The sequence below is a fragment of the Dromiciops gliroides genome, chromosome 4 (assembly GCF_019393635.1).
Source record: "Dromiciops gliroides isolate mDroGli1 chromosome 4, mDroGli1.pri, whole genome shotgun sequence".
Classification (NCBI taxonomy): Eukaryota; Metazoa; Chordata; class Mammalia; order Microbiotheria; family Microbiotheriidae; genus Dromiciops; species Dromiciops gliroides.
In genome coordinates this window covers 448522941-448549908 of record NC_057864.1, presented here as the reverse complement: position 1 = coordinate 448549908, position 26968 = coordinate 448522941, and the positions used below count along the sequence as shown (strand labels likewise).

General features: G+C 43.0%; 1 protein-coding gene across 2 annotated transcripts in view; it reads right to left on the bottom strand.

The window, feature by feature from the left end:
• The window catches only part of LOC122726572 (D-3-phosphoglycerate dehydrogenase), a 36462-nt gene extending 20445 nt beyond the window's left edge, over window positions 1-16017 (bottom strand). The window contains exons 1-5 of one of the 2 annotated variants that reach the window (XM_043964388.1): window positions 15783-16017; window positions 4806-4957; window positions 4160-4225; window positions 3273-3327; window positions 3060-3158 (exon numbers count right to left, since the gene is read on the bottom strand). In XM_043964388.1, the coding sequence (XP_043820323.1) occupies window positions 3060-3158; window positions 3273-3327; window positions 4160-4225; window positions 4806-4957; window positions 15783-15920 (510 nt within the window). In that variant the 5' untranslated portion in view covers window positions 15921-16017. The remainder of the gene's footprint in view (window positions 1-3059; window positions 3159-3272; window positions 3328-4159; window positions 4226-4805; window positions 4958-15782) is intronic. The other variant, XM_043964387.1, reaches the window with a different exon arrangement.
• Between the last annotated feature and the right edge of the window lie 10951 nt (window positions 16018-26968).

Here is a 26968-nt window from a genome sequence, read left to right as displayed (position 1 = left end):
CCCTCTCTAAGGAGAGGCAAGAGGAATATTTTAGGCCTTCCAGTTTTTTTAGTTTAAAAATTATAAAGACCCCCAAAGTGTTGTCCTTCCAATATGAAGATAAGATCAATCCATCATCAAAGTCTCTCATAAAGAGAACATTTTGCATTGTTTTCCATTAAAAGACTTGTGTTGAAATTCCAAAAGACTCATGATGGAAAACGTTCTCCACATCTAGGAAAAGAACTATGGAGTCTGAATGTAGATCGAAGCATACTATTTTCACTTTTTTTTTTTGTTTATTCTTTCTCATGGTTTTTTCCCTTTTTGTTCTGATTCTTTTGCAACATGACTAACGTGGATATGCCTAACATGATTATACTGTATAACCTATATCAGATTGCTTCCTGTTTTAGGGAGGGCGAAGGGAAGGGAGAAAAATTTGGAATTCAACATCTTATAAAAACGAATGTTGAAAACTATCTTTACATGTAATTGGAAAAAAATACTATTAAGATAAAAAAGACATGTTGAGCTCTGATCCATCTCCTATTAACCCCCACTCTTTGATTTCCAGAAGGGTAGTGATAGAAAAGACAGTTATCTTCCAATCCCTCCTAATGCTATAGATAACCCACTTGGCTGATCCAGAAACGTATATATTTCTTTGTTTGTTTGTTTTGTGGGGCAATGAGGGTTAAGTGACTTGTCCAGGGTCACACAGCTGGTACGTGTCAAGTGGCTGAGGTTGGATTTGAACTCAGGTCCCCCTGAATTCAGGGCTGGTGATTTATCTACTGCATCACCTAGCTGCCCTCCAGAAATGTATATATTTATGGAAAAAGAGAGAAAAAGGCCTTATAGCCCAGTGTGGAGGGAGGGCCATTGACTAAGAGATAGGAAACCTGGGATTTCAGCTTTGTGCATTAACTAGCTCTACAATTTTAAGTTGTTGTTCTTTGTCCTTCATTCTCAAAGAGGACCTTGTATTGGGAGGGGGGGGTGATGTCATTACTTGCAGTGAATTGGATTTAAGTGAGGGATAGCTGTGCAAAGTCACCAGCCTCACTCTCTCTTCCAGAGTCATCTAGGTCCAGTGATAAGACAAAAATCAGGACAACTGGATGCAGTGGGAAAGCTTGGCCTTTTCAGCAAATGCCTTTTTTGCAGGTCTGGGTGTTGCCTCAGGCAACACCCATTCATTGATTAAGGCTAGATAAGAAAGAAAGCAAACTAACTCTGGTTTTGGGTAAATCACTGTTGAGAGGCAAATCTAGTGGGTCAGTCCTTGAGGTAGGTACTGACCTGAATGGATAGAGTGCTAGGCCTGGAGTCAGGAAGACTCATCTTCCCAAGTTCAAATCTGGTCCCAGACACAGTAGCTGTGTGACCCTGGACAAGTCTATTCACCCTGTTTTCCTCAGTTTCCTCATCTGTGCAATGAGCTGGAGAAGGAAACGGAAAACCACATAAGATCATATCCTTACCTTCCTCATGAAATGCAAATTTCCAAAGACAACAAAATCTCTAGGGCCTTAGCCTATGGGAAGAACTTGACAGATGGCTGTTGAATTAGCTTTAGCTAAGCTCATCATGGGCTCCCTGGTCCCCTACATCTATCTCACCTTCTCCTCCACACCCCAAAGAACTTCATGTCCCATCATCTAGTCGCTAGATTTGAATTCAGGAAGATGAGTCTTCCTGACTCCAGGCTCACAACTCTATTCATTGCACTACCTAGCTGCCCCTCAGAACTGAGTAGGAAGTGGGAAATCTCAAAGCAAAGGCACTAGTATTTTGGGGGATGGAGAAAGACCTCCTGCAGAAGGTGGGATTTGAGCCAAGTCTTGAAGGAAGCCAGAAGCCAGAAGGAAGGAGGAAGAGCATGCCAGGAATGGGGCATGGTCAGTGATAAAGCACGCAACTAGGAAATATAATCTTCTGTGCACGGAACAACAAGAAGTTTTTTTGTTATTTTTTGGAGTGAGAGAAACTGGAGCATCTTCATGGGTTGAGGTGTGGTTTGTAGCAGGCCCCGGCGGAGTCACTATAGGGCATCATCTCAGCTTGTGAAGTAGGAAGAAAACCCAGACAGGCTTACCCTATGTTTCTTATTGGCACAGACTTCCTCCTAACCTCAAGCAGAACTGGATTCAATATGGCAACTCAAGCTCTGAATGAGAGCCCTGGTACAGAGGTTTTAATAGGAGAACTCCCACTGGCGTGTTTCACTATCACATATACACCGTTGGAAATGCTAGACATGCCATTAACTTTTCTAGGCAAAATAGTGACCTCGCACCAGGATTTATCAAGTTATGAGATATACTACAAGATAATTACAAAGTTCCTTGATATCGCTCCCTCTGCCTCTTGAAGATTATTCATATGTCATCTATGCCCATTAAAAAGTGGATAAACTGGGGCAGGTAGGTGGCACAGTGGATAGAGCACTGACTCTGGAGTCAGGAGTACCTGAGTTCAAATCTGGCCTCAGACACTTAACACTTACTAGCTGTGTGACCCTGGGCAAGTTACTTAACCCCAATTGCCTCACTAAAAAACAAACAAAGAAACAAAAGTGGATAAACTGGGGCAGCTAGGTAGCACAGTGGATAGAGCACTGACTCTGGAGTCAGGAGGACCTGAGTTCAAATCTGGCCTCAGACACTTAACACTTACTAGCTGTGTGACCCTGGGCAAGTCACTTAACCCCAATTGCCTCACTAAAAAAAAAAAGTGGATAAGCATCCCTGTTTCTATGAATAAAAGTGAGAGTTTGGGAGACCTAAGGCCGTTTTCTTCATCCTTCAAGGCTACTGATTCTTTGTTTGGGTTGAAACATCTCCACTAAGCACTCCAAGGATGCCAAAGTCCCTGGGACCAACTTGTAAGAGGCTGTTGGTGCTACCTGATCCCCTTTACTCTCTTTGTCCATCAGTGTCTTGTTGGGTTATCCCACAGCAATCTGAGAAAATATCAGTCAAGCATAAGTCCTTCATAGCTGCTTTGAAGTGCCTACACTTTTGTCTGAGTGGCTGCGGGACCAGCCACACGAAGGTGGGCTCCTTGCTCCTTACCTTCATCCCAAAGGACTGCATCCTGGTGGCCACCTCTCTCCCGATTCTCCCCAGACCCAGGATCCCCAGAGTCTTCCCATGCAGCTCGGTCCCCATGAACTACAACGGAACAGATAAAAGGCACGGACATCAAGCATCACTACCAACAGGAAAAAGCTCTGATGTTCATATGGGAAACAGGGGAGGAAACTGTGACCGCCTCCAGTTCCTCACCTTTTTTCGTTCCCATTTTCCATTCTTCATGGAAGCTGCAGCTTGGGGGATCTGCCTGGAAAGAGAGAAGTGGGGGGAGCAGGACGTTATGACCCCCATCCTTCCAGAAAGGACACGTATACTCTGAACCTGAACAATCACAGCCTTTCTCACCATCTTCTTGACCCATGGAGACAGCAACAGTTCAATCCTAGGAACCTACAGGGAGGCTAAGAGCAGAGACAGAGCTTCTGCCCTAACAGCTCCCCCACCCGTTATTGGGAGCATCCTAAATTAATATTAGAAATGCTGAGGGAATTTCTGGGGGATAGACTTGAGGGTGAGGCTAGAATTTAAACTTCAATCCTCAGATGAGAGGCAAGGGGCCTACCGTCTTGCTATAGATCAGAGAATCACAAATTTAGAGCTGAAAGGGACCTCATCTAGTACAATCTCTTCATTTTACAGATGAAGAAACTGAGGCACCATGTAGTTAAATGACTTCCCTAAACTTAAACAGGTAGTAAGCTATAGAAGGTAAAATTTGAACCTATACTGAGATTTTAGCATAATATTTATAAAAATCTCTCATTCTATTCTTGTGGAAAATATGGAGACATAGGAGCTGGTCAGGGGATTTGAAGCTAGCTGAACCTATCAAAGAATCACTTACAGGTTCAACAATACTGCCAAAGGAGGCCTCCAGTGGCATAACTCAGGAGTATCTGCCTGGTCATGAGCGGTTTAACAATTTTTTCAGTTATTTTGGATAAAGCGGAATCATAGCCACTCTGAGGGTCACTGCTGTAGAAAGTCTGAGTTTTCTCCAGGTTGATTTGTTCAATGCTGCTCAACTATTGGCACTGGGTTAATGGGTGAATGAGACTAGAGAGAAACCATAAACTTACCTGGCCAAGCTCATGATCATCCCACAGGTGAGTTCAGCAGCACTGAGACTGTTCCCATTGGGGGTGCTGAAAGTCAAAGCAAAGAAAAACTCATCGGTGGAACTAGTGAGTTATACCAGATGTTTCTACTCAAAGCAGAATGTCAGTAATTTCAGTCAAATTTCAATGTCTCATTCTAGGTTCTCTTTCCTGCACTATTTCTCATCAATTCTCATAACATTCTCTTGATCAGATCCTTTAGTTCCAGGACTTTGTCCTTCATGCACACATATATCCTACTTCAGACAATAATGGTCTCTGTTTTATATAAGGGGAAATGAAATAGTAGATGAAAAAAATTGGTGGGGAGAATTGTTATTGGATAGGGTTTGGAGAAGGAGGAAAACATTATTTCTTTTAGGCTGTTCACATATCTATAAGTAAAATTTATAAGGAGGGGCAGCTCCCTATCCCAAGGATAGGGAGAATCATATACGAATATAGTCAATTAAGGAAAGCAACTAAGAAATACCAAAACCCATATAGTCATATTTTCTCTCCTTCATTAATGGCAATCAATTCTGCAAAAGCAATGTAATAAACCAGCCCTTATTCAAATGCATCAATTGCAGGCATGTTCAGCTTTATTTATATCTGACATACTCACTTCATGACAAGTACGCCTTTTCTCGTTGCTGCCTCCAAGTCAACATTGTCCACCCCAGTGCCAGCTCTGCCCACCACCTGGAGCTTCTCGGCAGCATTGATGACGTCTGCGGTCACTTTGGTCCCTGAGCGGACGATCAGCCCCTCGCAGTCCTGTGTCACGGTGAAGAAATATTTGAGACCCAAACTCTGATTTTCTAAAGTCCAGACCCATTTCATAGTTTGTATAAGAAAAAGCACATGGTGTCTAAGCCCAGGTAATTTAATTCAGGTCATATGAATGAATTTTCTACTCTATGTATAAGGCACTGGTTTAGCCACTGGGGATACGAAAATAAAAGGCATAGTCTTTGTTCCTAAGAAATGTTGAGTTGATGAGGGGATAAAATAGATCCACAATATAGAATGTGATGGGTACATAGGAGAGTTCTGAGTGGTAGGAAATTTGGGTAAATAGAAATATAAATAGCCAGCATTGACACAACACATTAAGGTTTATAAAGCACATCACCTACATTATCTCAATTTGATCCTTACCACAACCCTGGAAGGTAGGTACTATGATTATACCCATTTTGCAGATGAAGAAACACCTAGAGAACAGTGACTTGACCAGGGACACACAGTTAGCAAGTGTCCATAGCAGGATTCAAACTCAGGTCTTTATGACTCCAAGTCCAACTATGCTAACCCGCTGCCCACAAGTGAGTAACCTTTATGCGTTCTTCTTAGCTCCAAGAGGTCTTCATAGAGGAAGCAATTGTAGTGAACTGATGCTTGAGTTGAGCTGTGGGAGAAAGTTAGGCTGCTGGGTCCTGGGCCTGGGGAGATCTGAGTTCAAATCTGAACTCAAATACTTACTAGCTATGTGACTCTAGACAAGTTACAACCTCTGCCTCAGTTTCCTTATCTGTAAAATGGGGATAATCACAGCGCCTCCCTTCCAGGATTGTTGTGAGGTTCAAATGAAATCATATTTGTAACGTGCTTTGCAAACCTTACAGTGATATGTAAATGCTATTTTAGCCAGCAGAGATATGGAAACCACTCTGAATGTGGAGAACATTATATTCTTAGACAGATTCTATCAATCAATGAATAAACATTGATGAAGTGCTTACTATGAACCTGACAGAAGGGACAGAAGAACTCCCACAAGTTCCAGGAGCAACAATCAGCTCAGCAATTAGTGGGTTAACCACGTAGCCTGAAGGAAAACCTCCGGAGTTCCCATTTTAGGTTTCTGATGCAATCTTGGGTTCTTTAATGTATATCTTCTCAGAACAAGAATATTCTTGCCTAAACACATAAAGAAAGACCCTATAACATGCAAGATGGGAAGCCAGACTGCTTTTCTCTTGGAGGGAGCCTGTGTGATACACCCCAAAATAAAACAGGCTTGAATTCAGGGGGGTTGGAGTCTAGTCCCAGCTCTGACATTGACTAAGTCATGTGACCTTGGGTAACCTCATGTGGCTTCCCTGGGCATCATATTTCTTATCTGTGAAATGGGAGCTTTGGACAAGTCATCCCCCTGCCCCCAACTCATGTCTCTTTCTCTCTCTCTCTCTCTCTCTCTCTCTTTCTCTCTCTCTCTCTCTCTCTCTCTCTTTCTTTCTTAAAGAAAACAACCTGGGGCAGCTAGGTGGTGCAGTGGATAAAGCACTAGCCCTGGATTCAGGAGGACCTGAGTTCAAATCTGACCTTAGGCACTTGACACTTATTAGTTGTGTGACTCTGGGCAAGTCACTTAACCCTCATTGCCCCGCAAAAAAATAAAAAATAAATAAATAAAAAGGTATTAAAACAACAACAACAACAACAACAAAACCTGTGCAAGGATCTAGACCATGAAGGCAGTGAAACCAGGTTATTTTCAAGTAGCCTGGTTTGATATGATTTTGTAATGCATCCACCTTGAGCCTAACAAGCTGGGGCAAGTGGCCTGGAAATAAGCCAAGGTGCGGGTACTGGCTGGACTGGAAGAATTACGCAAAAAGAAATAAAAAACCCACCCAATCAACAACAACCCAAACCCCTAAAGCTAGAGCTGTCACTCTTTCTACTGATGGCTGAGCAGTAAAGATTTGTCTTCAGCTGGAGCACTGGGGTATTTGGGTCAGTCACAGAGAAGGTCTCCCTGGTTGTGAGCTTACCTACTCTTCAAGGTCCAGTTACACAAGCAGTCCTGTCTTCCTAAGGTGTTAATGGCTCATAAGACTCTAAAGTCTTACTCAGATAAATTCTGACAAAGGAGTAAAAAGGGAACTCAGAGAATGGGGTGCTCTTCCATCTAGGAAACATTGAAAGGGAAGTGCAAAAGTATGATAAGGTTGACCTACATCACACTTCTGCCTTGGGAGAACTGGATCTAAAGCAAAAATGGGCAAACTACAACCCAAGGGCTTGGCTAAGAATGGTGGGGTTTTCTCCCTCTCTCTCACATTTTAAAATACAGTTGTATGTTGGGTTGCTGACCTTCTAAAGAATTGCAAACCTTAGAATTTCCAGCCCTTCCTCTTCTTCCAAGCCCCATTTCCTGCTATATTCCTAATCCTTTTAAGCCCGGTCTAGAAGTCAGCAGCATCTCAGAGGGTGACATGCCCAGAGTCATCACTAATGTGTTGAGTGGTCTCTGAGCTGGTGGCCCATTTCTGCAATGGGAAAAATAAGTCTCCTGTAGCAGTTCAATAGCAGAGATATGAATAAGAAAGTGAGAACTGAGAATCCCATTCCCAGGAAGTAGGGTGAGCTGGGGGAATTGTTGAGTGATTTGCAATGAGCCCGTGCTGTTTGTATTTTTCTGTGGCTAAATGACCTCTCTTCTACTCCAAGTACAGGCTAGGGGCAGCTAGGTGGCGCAGTGTATAGAGCACCGGCCCTGGAGTCAGGAGGACCTGAGTTCAAATCTGACCTCAGACCCTTGACACTTACTAGCTGTGTGACCTTGGGCAAGTCACTTAACCCCAATTGCCTCACCAAAAAACAAAAAACAAAAACAAAAACAAAACAAAAAAACAAAACCAAGTACAGGTTCAGCTCACTCCTAGAAGAAAACAGATTCTGAGCCGGGAGCAGAGGCATGACATAGTAATTCTGGGGAACTTTAGTCATCTAGGCATCTACTGGACCTCTTTTTGTGCCAAAATTAGAGCAAGCAATACTTTTTTTTTTGATAAATCGATATTTTCTTGACTTGTCTTAATGGCCATTTTATCTTCCAAAAGGTGGCAGAAACAATTAGGGGGAAATTCTAGATGAAATTCTTGCCAATGAGAAGAAACTGCATGATGGGGTGGAAATGGTGCGAAATTTGCAGGGAAGTGATGAGTCCCTTTTAAGGCTTGTGATGGAGGGAGAGAGAGAGAGAAAGAGAAAAGGGGAAGGGGAAGAAAGGTAGGGAGGCAGAGATATGCAAATTAGAGGGAGAGAGGGAGGGGAAGAAATAAGGAGAGAGGTGAGAGAGAGAGCGAGAGAGCGAGTGCTTCAGTCTTTCAGTCTGATGTGTACCCTAGATTTGGAGAAAGAGGTTTCGAAGTTTTCAAAAGATAAGTAGGATCTTGCAGAGTAAAATTCTACAGGTAAAGAACTGAAAGGAATAGGAAGTTCTCAAAAACACCCCTCTGAGGCTTGAGCAGAATAATCTTCATGATGAGGAATAAAGGCAGATATCTAAAAAGACAAATGTGGATGCACAGGGAACTCTCCAACCAACTTAGATTTGAAGGAGTCACGTCTAGAATATAAGACACATAACAAGTCACAAAAGCCTGGCACAGTCCAGGAAAGATAGCAACCAGAGTGGTAAAACCTAGAATGAGTTAAAGCTGCTGCTTCGGGTGAAAGCCAAAAACAATATGAAGGTTTTTTTTTTTAATTTAATCTATGTTTGGGAAAAGACAGGGAGGCAAGAAAGGCTAGGATCACTGCTTCTGGGAGATGAAGATGAAAACTCGTGATAGAGTTTCTCAATGCGTATTTTGCTTATTTTCTCTGCCAAGAAGAATGAGCACCAGACTGGAAAGGTCAGAACAAATACAGCTGAAGAAGAATTGACAGGCACAACAGGTACAGAGATAGGAGAGGAGCCCCATCACTGCTGCCTTTGATGACTTCATGTGATGTGGCCTATTCCCAGCTCCCGAAAGGATCTGTGGACATCACAGCTGAGTCCCTTTAGCCATGGCTGAAAGATTATGGAAGATGGGAGAGGCCCCAAAGAATTAGAGAGAGGAAAATGCCGTCCCTGTTTTCTGAAAGAAGAAAAATTATAGGTTGGTGAGCTTGAGATAGATTCCAAAAAAAATTTTAGATGACCTTACTGGGAAAAAAAAAAGAGATGGTGGGTTAACATCTAGAGAAAGAAGCAATTCATTCATTCCTTTATTTATTCTGACTAGGTAAAAGAGGTCATTCTTTGCCTCATTCCTTGACCACCCTTAATCATGAATGGGCTTTGTTTCAGGCAAACTGAGACCTGGGAAAGAACTTAGACCAAAGTCTCCCACTGTAGGCATCCGGATATAGATATAGATATAGAGATAGGGATAGAGATAGAGATAGAGATAGAGATGAGATATATATATATAGAGAGAGATAGAGATAGAGATGAGATAGAGATGAGATATAGAGAGAGATAGAGATGAGACAGATATAGACAGAGATGAGATAGAGATAGAGATAGAGATGAAATAGAGATGAGAGAGATGATAGAAAGATATAGATAGAGATAGGGATAGATAGAGATAGAGATAGAAATAGAGATAGAGATAGAGATAGAGATATTACCACCAGACCTAGATGGCTCTTGAGGAGAGAGTGAGGTTGGTGACTCTGCACAGTCTTCCCTCACTTAAATTCGATTCAGTTCAAGTCATGACATCACCCCCATGTCATGGTCCTCTTTGAGAACGAAGGACAAACAACAACAACAACAACAAAGAGCTAACACGGCTTCATGACAAATGGGCCATACCCATCTAACCTCATTTCTTTTTCTGGAGGAAATCAGAAATGGTACAGTGCACAATGTGCTGTACCTGGAATCAGGAAGTCCTGAGTTCAAATTCACCTCAGGCGATTACTAAGCTGTATGACCCTGGCCAAGTCACTGAATCTGTTTCCACATCTGTAAAATTTGGAAAATAATAGTACCTACTTCCTGAAGAGGTTGTAGGGATCAATTGAGATAACATCACTGTGCCTGCCAGATAGTGGGTGTCTAATAAATGCTTATTTCCTTCCTCTCTATGATGGGACTATTAAATTGGTCTATCAAAGGAATGCTGTGCATGGAACCTAGTTGCTTTTTTAAAGATCAAGTACTTAATAAAGTCTCTCATATATAATATTGGATATAATATCTTAATTTTATATAATCTGTTATACAACATACATTATATGTTAATACAATATATTGATTTGATGTAATATATTAATCATGCATATAATATATACACATGATATATAATGTTATATGCATATAATAGTATATGATATTCAAATCGTATGTATATATCTACATATGTTTATAATATAAATGTTATGTATATATACACACATATGTATTTAATATATAACATGCATATAATATATAAATATTAGGTATATATCCATACACATGTTTATATGTATATATTAATATATACATATACACATGTATGGGTATGTGTATATACAAAGAGATGTAGGCTGGACAGATAGCACAATTACATAGATTTAGAACAAGCTAAATGGCCAGACTTTAAAAAGCAGTCAGTAAGATTTGATGACAGTTTGAGAGGTCTCTAGTAGAAAACCCTATCAATCCATACTATTTAACATTTTTATCATTGACTTGCATAAAGATATAGGATGGCAAGCTTGCCAGGTTTGCCACTGATACCAAGCTAGGTGGGGAAGGATACCATACTGAATGACAGAGACAGGAACCCCCCCCCATGTATTGATAAGCTAGAAATATATATGTATATGCATGTATCACACATACACAAACACATACACATATATATGTGTGGATATATGTGTATATAAATATATTCATGTGTGTATATGTATGCAGTATCAATGCTCTAGTTTTTATTTATATATGCATATATGTGTGTATCTATAGATATATCTATATAAACTATATATACACATATGCTGACAAGCTCAAAATATATGTGTGTGTGTATATCACAATACACATACATATATGCATGATTATATGCATACGTGTATATGTATGCTGTGGCCCAAAGCTCTAGCTTTTATGGATATATATATATATATATATATATATATATATGTGTGTGTGTGTGTGTGTGTGTATATGTATGTGTAGCTATATCTATCTATCATCTATCTACCTACCTACCTATCTACTGTATATGCAGATGTACACACACTGTATATAGATGTATATATAGATATACACACATATCCTAACAAGCTAGAACATTGGCCCGCAGTGAATATGATTAAATTTATGAGAATATTTGGGATAGTAAAAAAAATCAACTTCAGAAACACCATACAGAAAGGGTGCTGACTGCACTACTCATGGGACTCAGCTGGGGACAAACCTTGAGTCAGCTACTTATTTGCAACGTAGCCTTGGACAAATTTCTTCATTGCTCTGAATTATGTATGGGTCCTCATCTCTTAAGTGAGGATTGGGGAGTTCAAGGTCCCTCCTGGCCCTAAAACTATGATTGTCAGCATCAGGAAGCTTCTGCAACCTGAGACTACCTTAGGATAAGCACAGGGTCCGGCTTAGGGAGGTATCAGACAGCAGCACTGTACTCTGTCCTCGCCAGCCCACAGCAGGAGCACAGAATTCAGTTCTAGGAGATGCGCTTCAGAAAGGACACTGATAAAGCTGGACAACAACTGGAGGAGGGTGGGTAACTGGGAAGGTGATAGGACCTCAGTTTCATGCTATGGTTCAAATAAATAGGGATGTTTAGCCAGGAGGGAACAAAGACTTAGGAGGGGGACATGAGTCTTAAATCTTTTGAAAGGCTATTGTATGTAAGTATCATAGACAATATTTCTAGTTCCAGAGGGGCAAGAGGGGGAATTTACAGGGAGGCAAATTTAAGCTTGATGTCAGGAAAAAGGGTCCTAGAGCTATGCAAAAGTAGAACGGGCTATGTCAGGGGGGAGTGGGTTTCCCCCTCACGGGAGTTATTCAGACACTGGCCACCCGTCCGTTATGCTGTAGAGGGAATTTGTTTTCAAGTGTAGGTTGGTCATTGAGGACCCTCCCAGTCCTGAACTTCTGTGATCATCAGGAGAAAAGTGTCCCGGGAGAGAAGGCTGGTGTTGCAAAGGTTAATAAGTTAATGGTTGCCAAAGTACTTCGTGATGCATGGGGAAGGCAAGCGTCCTCTGAAGTGGTCTGGACAGGGCTGTGAGCAAAGGTCACTCCTCACACCAACAAGCCCAGGGACCCTATTGCAGACTCTAAACAGAGCAGTGCCACAATCTTAATCTACTCACATCAGAAGGTAATGGGGAAACTGGATATTTAACAGAAGCAACAAGGCTCTGGGGAACCCTGGCTTTCGCAATGCCTTCCGACCCAACCCTACCTGCCCAATCTTATCTCCCGTGACTCCCCCAGTGCATTCCTTCCACACTCCAAGTAGACTGACCTCAGTGTTCCCCAGCACACACTGTACTGCAGGTAATGGGATCAGCGAGATCCTAGCCTCCGAGGCCTTTTTTCATGCTAATGAATAATAGCTCCAGGGGCAGCTAGGTGGTGCAGTGGATAGAGCACCGGCCCTGGATTCAGGAGGACCTGAGTTCAAATCTGGCCTCAGACACTTAACACTTACTAGCTGTGCGACTCTGGGCAAGTCACTTAACCCCAATTGCCTCACTAAAAAAAAAACAAAAAACAAAAAACAAACAAACAAAAAATAATAGCTCCAACTTAACTAGCCCTCTGCCCTTTACATATATTCTGAAGTGCTGCTATTATTCTAATTTTACTGATGAGGAAACTGAGGCCGACCAGAGGTTAAGCGACTTGCCTAGGGTCACGCAGCCAAGACACACTTGAGGCAGGGTTTGAACTCAGGACTCGATGACTTCAAGCCCATAGCTGCTCTCCCTACCCCTCTCTGCTGATTCAGATTTTTTTTTTAAATTTATTTTTTAATGAGGCAATTGGGGTTAAGTGACTTGTCCAGGGTCACACAGCTAGTAAGTGTTAAGTGTTTCAGGCCGGATTTGAACTCAGGTCCTCCTGACTCCAGGGCCGGTGCTCTATCCACTGCGCCACCTAGCTGCCCCTAACCCCACAGTTCTAAAGAAAGTGCTGGGCACTCTCTGGAGGAAACCTCGGATGGATTTTGTTCTACCTCATTCGACCTCGACAAAACCTCTATTACATTCCACAGAAAACTTCTCCTATTTCCACCTAGTGCCTGCCCTTATGATTTTACAATTTAGCATTTAGGTAAATTATGTCCAATGCAGAGATCAAAAACCAAGTCTGATACTTCTAACCCCAGTTCTTTTTTTTTTTTTTTTAAGTGAGGCAATTGGGGTTAAGTGACTTGCCCAGCGTCACACAGCTAGTAAGTGTTAAGTGTTTCAGGCCGGATTTGAACTCAGGTCCTCCTGACTCCAGGGCCGGTGCTCTATCCACTGCACCACCTAGCTGCCCCTAACCCCACAGTTCTAAAGAAAGTGCTGGGCACTCTCTGGGACAGACTTTATATAGACCCGCTTATGCCCGCTGTTCCAAGGGGCACAGGTGTATAGCCTCGCCAGAACTGTATCCCTGGGGCATAAGTAACTTAACTGCCTGGTGTGATCTGAGGGACCTGGAGATGGGGCATAAGGAGGACGTCAGAGGCCTAGAGATCTTGAGGAAAGGCTTGAAGGGGGATGAAGGAGAAGGTCCAAGGCTTGTCAAACTGGTTGGCTGATGGGGGGAGGGGAGCCAGGAACCGCAAAAGGCTGATGTGCCTGAGGTTGGGGACTGGCCAAAAATGGTGGAGGGCGTCACACAGGATGTTTAGACAGGAAGTCACCAAAAAGAAATCAAATCACTTTCTCATTTCTTTCCAGAGAGATAATGGCCAACAATTAGATTTTCAAGAAATCTGAGTAAGGCATTATTTACTTATTTTTGGAAGTTGTGGCTATCTTACACCATCCGCACCAAAACCCTAGTAGGAGGTAACTTCCTGGGGCAATCAGATTAGATAAGGGAAGATAAACTGAGTTTTGTACACGATCGATTTCATTCTGCCATCCAGAAGCAGCTGGCATAGCTGGAGAGAACGCTGGACCTGATGGAGGAGATCTTGGGTTCAAATCCTCTAAGGCTCACTCTTGTTAACTGTGTGGCTCTGGATAAGTCTTTTTTTGTTTGTTTGTTTTTTAGTGAGGCAATTGGGGTTAAGTGACTTGCCCAGGGTCACAAAGCTAGTACGTGTTAAGTGTCTGAGGCCGGATTTGAACTCAGGTACTCGTGACTCCAGGGCCGGTGCTCTATCCACTGCGCCACCTAGCTGCCCCTTGGACAAGTCTTTTTAACAGATCTGTGCCTCGGCTTCCTTATCTGTAAAAAGAAGGGAGTGAATTCAAAGACCCCTTCCAGTTCTTTTTTGGGGGGGGGGGCAGGGAAATGAAGGCTAAGTGACTTGCCCAAGGTCACACAGCTAGTAAGTGTCAAGTGGCTGAGGTCGCATTTGAACTCAGGTTCTCCTGAATCCAGGCCCGGTACTTTAGCCACTGCGCCACCTAGCTGCCCTCCCCTTCCAGTTCTAAATAAATAAATCCAGACCACGAAACCCTAAGCCAATTGGTGGCGTGTCTTCAGGTCCTCCTGGGTGGGGGGAGGAGGGAGGACCCAGCATGCCAGTCCCATCCCCCCTCTGCCCAGACCCGGGCGCGGGGCCGCGAAAGCACGTCTAGTTCTTGCATCAGACGGTGGCCCGGGGCTGTCTAGGCTGCGCAAAGTAGTTCCTTGTGCAGCTCCCACAGCAGCTCCAGCTTGGGCTCGGCCAGCATCCCCCACCCCCACGGGGGCTGAGTGTACCCGTCCAAAGAAGGACTGGGGGGATCACTGGTCCCCAAGACCCCCAGGGCCGAGAAGGTATCCAACTGGAGTGAAAAGAAGCTAGCACTCCCTGTCCCCAGGCCTGAGCCATGCACCCCTCCCCCGCCTATGAAATGCATTAGGTCCTATGGCTAGTAACCCTCTCCCCCCCCCCCCGCCTAGTCATGCACCCCCAAGCCTATGCAATGCATTCCCCTCTAGGCCAACGAAATGCACGCCATCCTAAGCCAAGCCCCACTACCCCTCAGCCTCAAGCGCTACATACCCTCCCTAAGTACTATGCAATGTACCCCCCAGTCCCATGCAATGCCCCCAAGTTCCACACGATGCACCCCTCAGTCCAGTGCGATGCACCCCTAGTCCTACGCGATGCGCCCCTCTTCGTCCCACGTGATGCATTCCTAGGCCGACACTGATGCCCCCCCCCCCCCCGCCCCAGTCCTATGAGATGCACCCTTCAGTCTCACAGGCCCATGAGATGTACGTAGGCCCAGCCCCAAGCAATGTCCAAAGACCCCTCCCATCGCCCTCCTTCCCTCAACCTCTGCGGGCTTTTTGGCGATCAGTCAGAGCAAGGAGAGCTGGCACCGGGGCTCGAGGTGGGGCACGCCTCTCATTCCTGTGCCCGCTGAAAACCCGCCCAAACAGGAACACCTCGGGTTAAAAACGAGCGCAGCGAAAAGTTTGCATCTCCAGACCCCCGCAGTTACAAAGGCCTCCAGGCTCATGAGATACGGACTGGGTCACAGTCTCTGCCTAGGGCCTGCGCTGCCCCTAGCCCCGCAGCCCAGAAGCTCGGGAGCCCCGCAGTCCGGAAGCCCGGGAGCCCCACAGTCCGGGAGCTCCGCAGCCCGGGAGCCGGAGCCAGCCCAGCATGCGAGGATGCGGCCCCTTCCCGCGCTGCCACGTTACCTGAAGCTCGGCTATCAGATCCTCTTTGCTCAGGTTCTGCTTCTCCACCACCTGCAGCCCTCCGTCTTCTAGGATCTTCCTGCAGCAAGGGTCCAGGCTGTCACTGATCAAGACCTTCCGGAGATTAGCAAAGGCCATGGTCAGAATCTGCAGTCCGGACCTGCGCTCGCGCTCAGCAGGAATCACTTCGGAAGAGAGACTGCGCTTGTAACTGGGGCAGATTCTCTTTGGGTTTGTTTTTCTCCTTGCATTGATTGGGCAGAAAAGTTCAAAATCTCCATAATCCCTCCTCCCCGCCCCCCCACCCCCGCCCCAGGCAACCCACCCTCCCTCACCGTCTCCCCGCCCATTTTGCTCTTCCTGAGATGAATTAATTTCTCTGAAATACTTTCCCACACTTAGTGCCCACATAAAAACACAAATTATGTTCATTTGACTGGCGTCAGAAATGAAATGCGAAAGGGCTAATTCATAAGGGGAGAAGAATGGGTCTTAGCTCCATTTCTTCCCTCCTAAGAAGTCAGCCTTCATTCATTGATTCCGTCATTCATTCACTCTCTGTTTGCCTCCCACTGTGTGCCTCGCACTGTGTTAGGCATGGTGAGTGAGACTGATTCATGAGACCAGATTCTTGCCTTAAAGGAGCTCAGGATCGAAAAGGAGATTGGGTATGAAACGTATGAACAATAGAGGAGGCTGAGTGTCACAAGGAAGGGTCACAGGACTTAGAGACAGGAGAGGACCTTAGAGGGAGTGCGGCTTCCTCATTTTCTACGAGGAAACTAAAAACTCAAGAGTTTTGTCCAAAATCAGGATCTGAATCCAGATCTTCTCTTTTCAAATTCAGTAAGTATCCTCTCCACTGTATCCTACTGCTTCCTGCTTTAGGGCCGAAGGGTTGATACAGCCAATAGTTTTTGAAAAGATTTGGAACCGAAGCACGGATGCTGTCGCCTGGAAGCCGGTTATTAAATTGTCAGGGTGAGCGTTTACATCTTGGAAATAGGCAAACAACACAAATCAGGGCTTGGTTGAGCGTTTTGTTCGTTGTCCAGACTTAAAAAAGTGATGAAGAAAATGGTAACAGTTCAGATTAAATTTAAAAGTGTGCCATGGGGGCAGCTAGGTGGCGCAGTGGATAGAGCACCGGCCCTGGATGCAGGAGGACCTGAGTTCAAATCCTACCTCAGACACATGACACTCGCAGTGTGACCCTGGGAAAGTCACTTAACCCCAATTGCCTCACCAGAAAGAAAGGAAGGAAGGAAGGAAGGAAGGAAGGAAGGAAGGAAGGAAGGAAGGAAGGAAGGAAGGAAGGAAGGAAGGAAGGAAGGAAGGAAGGAAGGAAGGAAGGAAGGAAGGAAGAAAACAAAGTGTGCCATGCATGCATTTTCAGAAAGCCAGTTGTTAAACATTTAGATGCACAGCCCTGCCTCCACCTGGCTTCACTGCCCCCACCTCACAAAAATCCCATTACTTTAAGGAGAAAATTTTACTTTTAAGAAGTCCACCTAAACTCTTATAATGCAAATGAAAACCAAACAAACATATTATGAGAGTTTGCTTAGTAGAATTTGCTGGTGGGGACAGAATGTGTGCAGTCCTTCCAATTTTCACTTCCTGGCTTGGTATCAATCAATCAATGATCATGTATGTATTAAGTCAGACAAGCGTGAATAAACATTTACTAATCATCTGCTTTATACCAGGCATTGTGCTAGGATTGGAGATACAAAGGGAGAAAGGGGAAAATCCCTACTCTGAAGGAATTTATTTTCTATGGGGGGTGGTATAACATGTACATATTTGTTCTTGTTTTGTCCATTAGTTCCCTCTGACTCTTCCTGACCCCGTTTCGGGTGTTCTTGGCAGAGATACTGGAGGGGCTTGTCATTTCCTTCTCCAGCTCATTTGACAGATGAGGAAACTGAGGCAAACAGAGTTATGTGACTTGCGCAGGGTCACAGAGCTAGTAAGTGTCTAAAGTTGAATTTGAATTCAGGTTGTCTTGACTCCAGGACCAGCACTCTATCCACTGTGCCGCGTTCCCTGTACACATGAAGTCTATACAAAATAAATATGTTCAAATCTATGCAAAATAAATAGAAAGCGATGGAGAACTCAGGAATGGCCTCAGAAAGGATCGGGTAGATGGAGGTTCAGAACTTTGGAGGAAACTAGCATTTCTAAGGGGGAGAAGTGAGGAGGGATCCCATCCATTCTAGATGAAAACAGCAAGGCCTGTTTAGCTTGACCAAAGACTGTGTAAAGGGGAATAATGTATAATAAAGATGAGAAAGGTACATTGGATCCAAGAGGTAGCTCCTGGATCCCGAAGAGGATCTTGTTTTAGAATCACAAGGGTTCATTAAGTAGGGAAATGACATGGTATCTAGGTGACCCAGTGGATTGAGTGTCAGCCCTGGAGACAGGAAGACCTGTGTTCAAATCCTGCCTTAGACACCTAACCATTCGGGCAAGTCATAACCTCTCTATGCCTTTATTTCCTCATCTGTAAAATAGGACCTATCTCCCAAGGTTGTTGTGAAGATAAAATGATATAATATGGGTAAAACACCGTCAACCTGTTCTGTATAAATGCTAGCTATTATTATAATAGAAGACGAGAGAGAGAGAGAGAGAGAGAGAGAGAGAGAGAGAGAGAGAGAGAGAGAGAGAGAGAGAGAGAGAGGGAGACTATATAGAATGGCTTAACAAGAGGAAAATCTTGAGTCGGAAGAATTGGCAGCCATAGGAACAATCCAGGTAAAGGCGATGAGCGTAGTATCCATGTTAGTAGAGAAAGGGGATAGATATAAGAGATTCTGGATTTAGAACTGATGATTGAGCAATTGATGGGATATGTGAGGTAAGTGCCAATGAGGAGCTGACTCCAAGGTTGCCAACCTGTCTGACTTGGAAGAAAGGTGCTACCCTCAGGAGAAATAGGGAAACTTGAAAAAGGGATGGGTTGTGGGAAAGGGAATGAGTTCTGTTTGGGCCAAGTTCAGTTTGATATCTTTCCAGGACTTTCACTTCACAATGTCTAATAAGCAGGTGATAATTTGGGACTAGAGTTCAGCAGAAAGACAAGGGCTGGATGTATAACTGTGGGAGCCATTTGTTTGGAGATGACTGAACCCAAGGAAGCTGATGAAGTCAAAAAAGACACAGAGTACAGAGAAAAAAGAGATTAGGGCCAGGACAGAATCTTGGAGTATATTCTTCCTTTCACTTGACAATTTTCTACAGAGAGCCCTGGACCTCAATTGTTTTATTTTCTGGTTCTTTTTCATAGAAAAATCTTTGAAGGGGCAGCTAGGTGGCGCAGTGGATAGAGCACTGGCCCTGGAGTCAGGAGGACCTGAGTTCAAATCCGGCCTCAGACACTTAACACTTACTAGTTGTGTGACCCTGGGCAAGTCACTTAACCCCAATTGCCTCATGAAAGAAAGAAAGAAAGAAAGAAAGAAAGAAAGAAAGAAAGAAAGAAAGAAAGAAAGAAAGAAAGAAAGAAAGATAGATCTTTGGCTCCAACTTCCCAAGAGAGGATGACTGTCATATATGGCCTTTTTTTGTAAATCAGGAGACCATGAACCCTGTCTTAATTTGTGGGAATAATCCTGGTACCTTGTTCCAGAAAAAAGAATGAAGAAAATCACTTCAAAATATATACCTGCCACTGCAGTAAAACAATTGGGTGGGCCAATAGAAGCGAACAAGAAGAAACTTTATCTATTGTTAAAATTGCCTGCAAGGGGCAGCTAGGTGGTGCAGTGGATAGAGCCTTGGATTTAGAAGGACCTGAGTTCATATCTGGCCTCAGACACTTAACACTTACTAGCTGTGTGACCCTGGGCAAGTCACTTAACCCCAATTGCCTCACCAAAAAAACCAAAAGAAAACAAACAAACAAAACCGTCAGGAAAAGAGAAGGAGTAAGATGATGAAGAAAATATTGGTGGCCAAGTCCAACTCTTTTCCCTTTTCCCTCAAAAGGAGTAGCCAAATATGGGAGAGAACATGTCCCGGTAATTAAGGGAAATTCTGCTGTTTGCCTCTGAAGTACTGTACATTGCAACCTGTCTGTAACTCACAATTTCCACTGTTTGTTTTATTTCTACCCTGACCTTTGTTTAGTAAAAAGTCATTTTTTAACCATAGCTTGTCTCCAGCGATTCTATCAGAGAAGGGGACAGAAGGTGATGTTTCTGCTCTTCATCAAAGAGGCCAGGTTGGAACGGGCAGCAATATTGGAAAATCCCCCAACCCATAGAGACTGAGTTTAGGGATTTTGTCAAATAGATTGATTACACCACACAAAGAGAAGGCTGAGGGATTTTTCCCCCTGTTGTTTTGAACTTAATCCACTGTAGTCTCCCTCTTATATTTGCTCCCCAAATCTAAACCCAGATAGGAGGGTATCTAGGTGGCACAGTGGATAGGGCCTGAAGTGAGGATGACTCATTTTCCTGAGTTCAAATCAGACCTCAGATAACTTACTAGCTGTGTGACCCTGGGGAAGTCACTTAACCCTGTTTGCCTCAGTTCCTTGTGTGTAAAATGAGCTGGAGAAGGAAATGGCAAACCCCTCCACTATCTTTGCCAAGAAAACCCCAAATGGGATCACGAAGAGTCAAACAACAAAACAACATTTTATAGATAAGAAATCCAAAGTGGAGGTTAAATGACTTCCCCAGGGTCTCACAGCTAGGAAACATCTGAGGCAGGATTCGATCTGGAAACTTGCCTGCTCCAATTCCAACCCACTATCCTCTGTACCACCTTGTTGCCTCTAAACATTCCACTATTACTGACAATTCTACTTGAAGTAAGGGAGAATTACTGCTTTGACCAGAAGGTCAACAATGGCAGTTAGTTTTTCCTTACATTTAGTCGAAGGGTTTCCCTCTGCAGCTTCCATAGTGTGCAGTTAGTCCTGCCTTTCTCATCACCTAAAGGCTGTTTTCCATGGTTCTCCACCTGCTATCACCCCTCCCCCACCCAGTCTTCTTTTCTCCAGACTAAACACTGGCACTTCTTACAAGCAGTCACCATCCGGCATGGTCCTCAGTCACGCCCTTCTTCTGACTGTGTTCCATCTTGTCTGTTTCTTTCAGAACTAAATATAGTACTCCAAATTTGGACTGACCAGGGTGAAATGTAAGAGGATTGTTACCTCCTCGTCCTGGGCTTTCTTAATAAGCAACTTGTGAGGATACTAGGCGGAGCAGTGGATAGAGTGCCTAGCCTGAAGTCAGGAAGACTTGAGTTCAAATCCAGCTTCAGATGCTTACTAGCTGTGTGACCTTGGGCAAGTCCCTTCACCTCTGTTTGCTTCAGTTTCCTCATATGTGAATTGGGGATAACAATACCACTTACCTCCCAAGGTCGTTGTGAGGATAAATGAGATTATATTTGTAAAGTGCTTAGAACAGTGCCTGGTACTATATAGAAATGCTAGTTATCATTATCATACTATCTATCTACCTATCTATATATCTATCTATCTATCACATATATACTATACTACAATATGCTACAATATACTATAATACAATATACTACAATACAATATAATATAATATTCTTAGGGTCACTTTTTGTGGTAGCAAAATAAAGTAGCTAACCACTGTAGAATAGCTGACCTTTTTGCTGTTCCTCAAACACAGCAAAGACATTTCTACAAAGCACTCACCCCACCAAGTTCACTTCCAGTTGTGGCTTATCTGATGGACTAGGTACTTCCCTGTTTGTAGGACACAATGTCTCGGCTGCCTGTGGTTCACTCCTTAGGAATGTAGCTGGAAACTCTGGTTATAGATGATTTTTCCTGGCTATTTGATGGCTCCCCTGACCTTTCAAACTTCACACAGCCATGGTCTAGTCTGCTCCACCTAAGAGCAGCAAATAATAAAACACCAAAGACATAGAAAAACAGACACAGGAAGGACAGCTAGGTAGCTCAGTGGATAAAGCACCAGCCCTGGATTCAGGAGGACCCGAGTTCAAATGTGGCCTCAGACACTTGACACTTACTAGCTGTGTGACCCTGGGCAAGTCACTTAACCCTCATTGCCCTGAAAAACAAAAAACAGCTACAGCATGAGACCATGACGGTTTCCAGAGAGGAGGCCTCTGGTGCTCTCCTCCTCTCCACACCTGGAGATTTAGTGCAGTCCTTGACTCAGTTACCAAAAGGGAAAAGAAGATGGCTAGTTAATAACTTTTCTAGGTCCTCTCGGTTCTGGATCATCAACTGACGAGAAGGCTGTTCTCTGCCACGCAGGAAGCAGATAGGAAATAGTCACAGAGTGTTTGAGCTTGCTTTGGACATACTTTATGTGTGTGTGTATGTTTAAACATATATGTGTTTATAATTGCATATAAAATAGCTAGCGTTTTTAAAGTGCTTTCAGGTTTGTAACATGCACTTAATGTAAGTTATCCCTTTTTATTCTAATAACTACCCTCTAAGGTAGATGTTTTTATCATCACCATTTTACAAATGTGGAAACTGAGGCTCATAGCAGTTAAGTGACTTGCCCCATGACACCCAACTATTAAACACCTGAAGCTGGATTTGAAGTTAGGTTGACCTGACTACAAGTTCAATGCTCTAACCATTGTACATCCTAATGTTTATATGTACACTTGTCTCTACCCAGAACAATTAATTTTTGGAGGCTAAGGTCTATCTTACTTTGGCCTTTGTATTTCCAGCACCTAGTACAGTCCCTTGTTAACTGATTAAAACTTTTTTAATAGAGTATTGCTATCATAAAAATGAAAATGAATAATGCCAAATAGTATAGAAAGAAATGAATGAACTGATACAGGATGAAGTAAACAAAACTAGGAAAACAATAGACAGAATAATTACAAAGAACTGGAACTGGAAACAGTTTGGCACAAGAAGTCCAACACTTTGCCAAGGCCACAAACTCTCTGAATATTAGAATTGGACAAACAGAAACCTCTATGAGAAAAAGAGAAATATTAAGACAAAGTGAAAAGACTGTGAAAAAATAAAAGAAAATGTCAGATATTGCAAAGCAAAAACAACTTACCTGGAAAACAGGTTGAGGAGAAAAATAGTAGGAATCATCGGAATACCTGAAAACCATGACCAATAAAAAGAATGTAGACATCGTACTCCACAAAAATATTAAAGGAAAACTGCCCAGATCTAGAGAACAAAGTAGAAATATAAAGAATCTACTGGTAACCTCCTGAAAGAAAATCCCAAAACAAAACTTCCTGGAACATCATAACCAAAATTTAGAGATTTCAGATCAAAGAAAAAAATGCTACAAATAGCCTGAAAAAATAATCCATGTACCAAGGAGCCACAGTCAGAATCACATGTCATTTAGTGGCCACCGCCATCAAGAAGCAGAGAACTTGGAATGGGATCATCCAGAAGACAAAAAATATAGGCTTACAACCAAAAATAATTTACCCAGGAAAACTGAGTATAATTTTACAGAGGGGAAAATAGACTATTAGCGAGATAGAGGACTTCCAAGTGTTCCTGATGAAAAGACCAGAGTTGTATAGAAATTTTGAAGTTCAAAGACAGGAGTTAAGAGAAACAGAAAAAATGTAAATATGCGTAAACAATGATAAGGAACTAAAAAGTTTAAGGATGAACTTCTAACATTCAGATATGGGGAGATGACACACGTGTCCCCTCAAAACCTAATATCATTGGGACCAAGGGAGGAGTCTAATTAGATAACACGAAGGAGTTCTGTTATCTTGATGAACTTAACAGAAGAATAGAATGAGAAGGGAAGAGGAATACAATGGGGGAAAGGAAAAAGGAAAGGAAGGTTATAGAAAATGATCTCACATAAACAGGGTGCACAAGTAGCCTTCTATAAAAACAAGAAAAAAAGGGATGGGGAAGTAACAGCTAACACTTGAACCTCACTCTTATCTGGTCAAAAAAGGGAAGAATACACACATAAGTTGGGTACATAAATGCATTTTATTTAACTAGGAAATAGAGGAAAGGGAGAAGAGAGAATCAAAGAGAGGGACGATTAAGAGAAGGATTGATCCTAAGAAAAACAAACTCAAAGGATGCATGAAAATAATTGTAGCCTGACATGGCAAAGAATGGGAATCTACCCATAAACTCTAGGATGGCTGAACAAGTTTTGGTGTATAAATGAAAAGGAATACTATTGTGCTGTAAGAAAGATCAAGGGAATGATTTTAGAGAAATCTGAGAAGACGGGCAGAGTAAAGTGAACAGAATCAAGACAACACTTTATTCAATGACAACAATATGGTAAAGGGAAAAATCTATGAAAAAATTAAGAACTCTCACCAGCATAATGACCAACCACTGACTCTGAAAGACTAACGATGAAACATATTATCTCCTGATATAAAGGCGAGGGCCTCAAAGTACAGGATGAGACAGATTGTTTCAGTAGTGAGGGGAGTGGACCAGGCAACTTGGTTACTCAACTCTTCTTGAATATTAACCCAGGCTTTATTTTTAACATATTGTTCTAAGGTTCCTTTAAATATAACCTAAAATGTTCTTGGGCCATGAGAGGATCCACCAGTTTAGACATGTCTCTCTCTCCAAGCTAGAAATGTCTCAGATGTAGAATGATGATACATCAAATAAAATTGTTTCGGGCATACTTGAGCCTAAAAAACCACACCAGAGTCCAGTATTAGTGTTAATATTTTTTCTTTGACATGGATTGTGTCTGAAAGTATATTTAATATACCACACTCACAGACCTTTTACCTTTTTAAATAAGAGAGAAGTATGGTTTTCATTTCTTCTCTGGGACCAAGCTTGCTCATTTAAATAATTTAGCATTCAGTTTCATATATATATATATACATACATACACACATGTGCGTGCATATATATGTGGCACCTGCTCCTGTGTACATATTTATATATGTGTGTATGTATATGTATATGTACATATACTGAATTCAGATGACTCTGGAAGCAGTGAGGCTGATGACTTTTTGCAATTTAAATCCAATTCATGCCCAAGTCAAGATATCACCCTGGGATGTCACTGGTCGTCTTCAAAAAGGAAGGACAGGGGAAGCTAGGTGACAAAGTGGATAGAGCACTGGCCCTGGAGTCAGGAGGACCTGAGTTCAAATCTGATCTCAGACACTTGACATTTACTAGCTGTGTGACCCTGGGCAAGTCACTTAACCCCAATTGCCCCCCACACACACATACACATACACACACAAACAAAAAATAAATTAATATAAAAAGGATAAATGGGAAATTATCAACAGAAGGAAACTTTAAATTAAGAGGGATTGAAAAAGGCTTCATGTAGAAGGTGAAATTTCAGCAGGGACTTTAAAGACACCAGAGAAACTAGGAGGCAGAAATGAAGAGGGAGAGCATTCTAGGGATAGGAGAGAGAGAAAATACCTAGAGTCAAGAGATAGGGTGTCCTATTTGGGGAACAATATTGTTTCAATACTGGAGTCCAACACTGATGGATTGAAAGTATATGGCAGGGGGGCGGGGAAGCTAGGTGGCACAGTGGATAGAGCACCAGCCCTGGATTCAGGAGGACCAGAGTTCAAATTCAGCCTCAGACACTTGACACTAACTGTGCGACCCTGGGCAGGTCACTTAACCCCCATTGTCCAACCCCCCCCCCCAAAACATAAAGTATATGGAGAATAGGTTGTGAACTGTTAAGACTGGAAAGGTAGGTGTGTGTGTGTGTGTGTGTGTGTGTGTGTGTGTGTGTGTGTGTGTTGGGGTGATTAGGCAATGATGGGATCTGAATGTCAGAGTATTTGGTATTTGGTCCTGGAAGAGACAGGGAACAAATGAAGTTTATTGAGTAAGAGGTAACAGTCACTTTTAGCGATCTGATCTGATTGTTGATCTCCTGTTCTGAACCCTGAAAGATCTTGATCTGGGTTTGGGGTCTGAGCAAAAGCAGACTGTTGCAGGACTCAGCCCCTGCCGATTGTCTGGAAAGCCTTGATAGTTCAGAGTGACAAAAATGCAGACTTCCCTTGGGTTTGGGATTCCTGCCCTGGTCATTTCTCTGCAAGAGGCTTCAGCCTGACCCAGAAGTTGGAGATCTCGCTTTCTTCCTGGTGTGGTCCAAGCTATAGTGGTGCTGCTTACTTCTGAACTTTCCTTGCTCAGGTACTGCAACCCTCCTCACTCTTCTTTGGAGCTGTGATCCAGAATTGGGGAGTAGGCAAAAAAAAAATTGCCAAGTGGCACCTGCTCCTGTCGACTGCACTAGGTCCCGGGTCCCTGGTATGGGTTTGGGACTGTGTCTTGCCCCTGGGCTAAGCTTTTCCCTGCCTTGGAAGTGCTCTGCCTACAAGCTCCCAGCCAGACCCCTTCCTTTGTTTTCAGAAACTGCTTTGTTTCCCCGTGATGATGACAATGGTCTGGAAAAATGACTCACTGTGAATTTTTCTTGGATTTCCCCCCTCAGGATTTGGTTTGGCACATTTTCTAGATCTATTTGGAGGAAGATGAGGAGGGAAGCACAGCTACGCTTTTTTCTGACACTCCCTCATCTTGGGCCTCATCAATATTGTTTCCCAAGTGTTTTGTATTTTATACAAATGATGATACACATTACTTATATTTTTAGTACACCTTTTAATTGTGTCAATTATACAATTTTTGGGGCATATACAGTGAACTATAAAATTTGAGATGAAACTTTATTTCCTTTAGCAAGTGTAATAGGGCTTTTTATTCACGCCCGGATCACCAAAGATGAGACAACTGTAGGGGTCAAATTTAATATGGGGAGAGTTAATTGGGTGGCTCGCTGTAATATTGGGGTTCAGAAAATAATGAGGGACCTCTAGGTCCAAAGTTTCCTCCCTTCCAAACTGCCTTTTTAAGTTATTTCTCCCAGGCCAATATGAAAGGAGATTAACAGCCTCTTTTCTTTTTTTTTTAGTGAGGCAATTGGGTTTAAGTGACTTGCCCAGGGTCACACAGCTAGTAAGTGTTAAGTGTGTGAGGTCAGATTTGAACTCAGGTCCTCCTGAATCCAGGGCTGGTGCTCTATACACTGCGCCATCTAGCTGCCCAACAGCCTCTTTTCCACAAACAAATCAGGCTTTATTAATGAGAATAAAATACATAGCAGAGGTGAAATTAATTAAGTCAGGGACGAGAGAAATAGGGA